At 57.0% G+C, this 1421-nt stretch overlaps 1 protein-coding gene across 1 annotated transcript in view; it reads right to left on the bottom strand.

Annotated features, from left to right (window-relative positions):
* The window catches only part of LOC106510990 (F-box only protein 41), a gene marked incomplete at its 5' end in the record, with an annotated part of 10268 nt that extends 9238 nt beyond the window's left edge, over positions 1 to 1030 (bottom strand). The window contains 2 exon segments of the mRNA XM_013999725.1: positions 297 to 809; positions 895 to 1030. Of these exon segments, the coding sequence (XP_013855179.1) occupies positions 297 to 809; positions 895 to 1030 (649 nt within the window).
* Positions 1031 to 1421: the final 391 nt, after the last annotated feature.

Raw genomic sequence — 1421 nt, 5'->3', positions numbered from 1 at the left:
CTGCTGTTGTGAAACTGTGTTTTTTAACATTAACAGAATATCAACAAAGTTTTGCGCACATTTGTAATGGAAACACAGCTCATGACGTGTCAGTCAGGGAGTGAGAGTCACAGGTGTGTGGAGACCATGGTGACCCTCATTAGTTCAAACAAAAGAACTGAAGCTTGAGTGGAAAAGCAGCCAAAGTTCACAGAAAACCCTCTGAACCTTCAGMAAGTCTAGACCTGTTGATCCGGACCTCTTTAAAGGATCAGGAAGTCTGGATCATTGGATCAGGACTTTTGCACAGCACTCACCTGTCTGGACAGGTAAGCTGCCCTCTCTTCAACCTTCTGCTTCTCAGTCCTCAGCCGCTCCCTGCTCCGCCTCTCCTGTTCAAGCTCCGCCTCCCTCCTCTGTAGCTCCGCCCTCAGTCGACGGACGCGGCGGTTCACCCTGTCCTCCACCTCGGYGAACGTCTGGACCATTTTACCGTCCAGACCCAGACCCAGCCGCTCCTCCAGCCCGATCCCCACCAGAACTCCAAAGTCTAGTCCCAGCTGGACCCCCGCCTGGACCCCCGCCTGGCCAACCGCGCCCCCAGGAGACCCAGGTAGAGCCAGAACGGAGGAGGGGTCCAGCGGGGCGTGTTTGGGGCCGAGCATTTCCCCGAGCAGCCGGATGGAGGCGGTCGATGAGGCCAGGTCCAGGCAGGCCAGAGGCAGGGCCAGGCTCTGGAGCTCCAGGCCCAGAGACCAGCTCTTGTTCTGGGACACATCAGGGCCGGGCAGTGGGAGTGGACCACCAGGTCTGGAGCTTCTGACCCGAGCCTGAAACAAGACACGGTCAACCTGCTGTCATATTTTATATTTTCTGCTGCTCGGATTGAAAAGCTTGAAGTGACCGAGGACTGACCTGGGACAGGACCAGCAGGGTCTCATAGCTGTGTCGGCTGACCAGGTGAGCCCGCAGCTCAGGTAAGGACGAGAAGCGGAGCTCGTCTCCACATCGAGGACAAAAGTAGGGCAGCTCCGAGGAGGAGGAGGAGGAGGAGGAGAACATGGTCCACCAGGGGGGAGGGGCAGGACCACTGGAGGGGAGGAAACAAGAGGAGCAGAGAGAAAAGTGGGTCAGGAGGTCTGAGAGTCTAGGATGCTGCAGCTGATCMCATAGACCCTTTAGACCAGAAGAACCRGGTCTGCTGAGGTCTGCTGGTCCCCTCAGAGAACATAAACCCAGTCCTGTCTGGAGCTGCAGGCCTGGTGGACCCTTAGACCAGATAATCCTGGTCTACTGAAGGTCTGAGAGTCTATGATGCTGCAGCTGATCCCATAGACCCCTCAGAGCAGAAGAACCAGGTCTGCTGTGGCCTGTGGCTCTGGTCTGGTCTGGATCTGGTCTGGTCTGGATCTGGTCTGGATCTGGTCTGGTCTGGTCTGGTC

The sequence above is a fragment of the Austrofundulus limnaeus genome, unplaced genomic scaffold (assembly GCF_001266775.1).
Source record: "Austrofundulus limnaeus strain Quisiro unplaced genomic scaffold, Austrofundulus_limnaeus-1.0 Scaffold2433, whole genome shotgun sequence".
Taxonomy (NCBI): domain Eukaryota; kingdom Metazoa; phylum Chordata; class Actinopteri; order Cyprinodontiformes; family Rivulidae; genus Austrofundulus; species Austrofundulus limnaeus.
The sequence above is the reverse complement of the archived record's forward strand: the minus strand, read 5'-3'. Positions and strand labels throughout refer to the sequence as shown.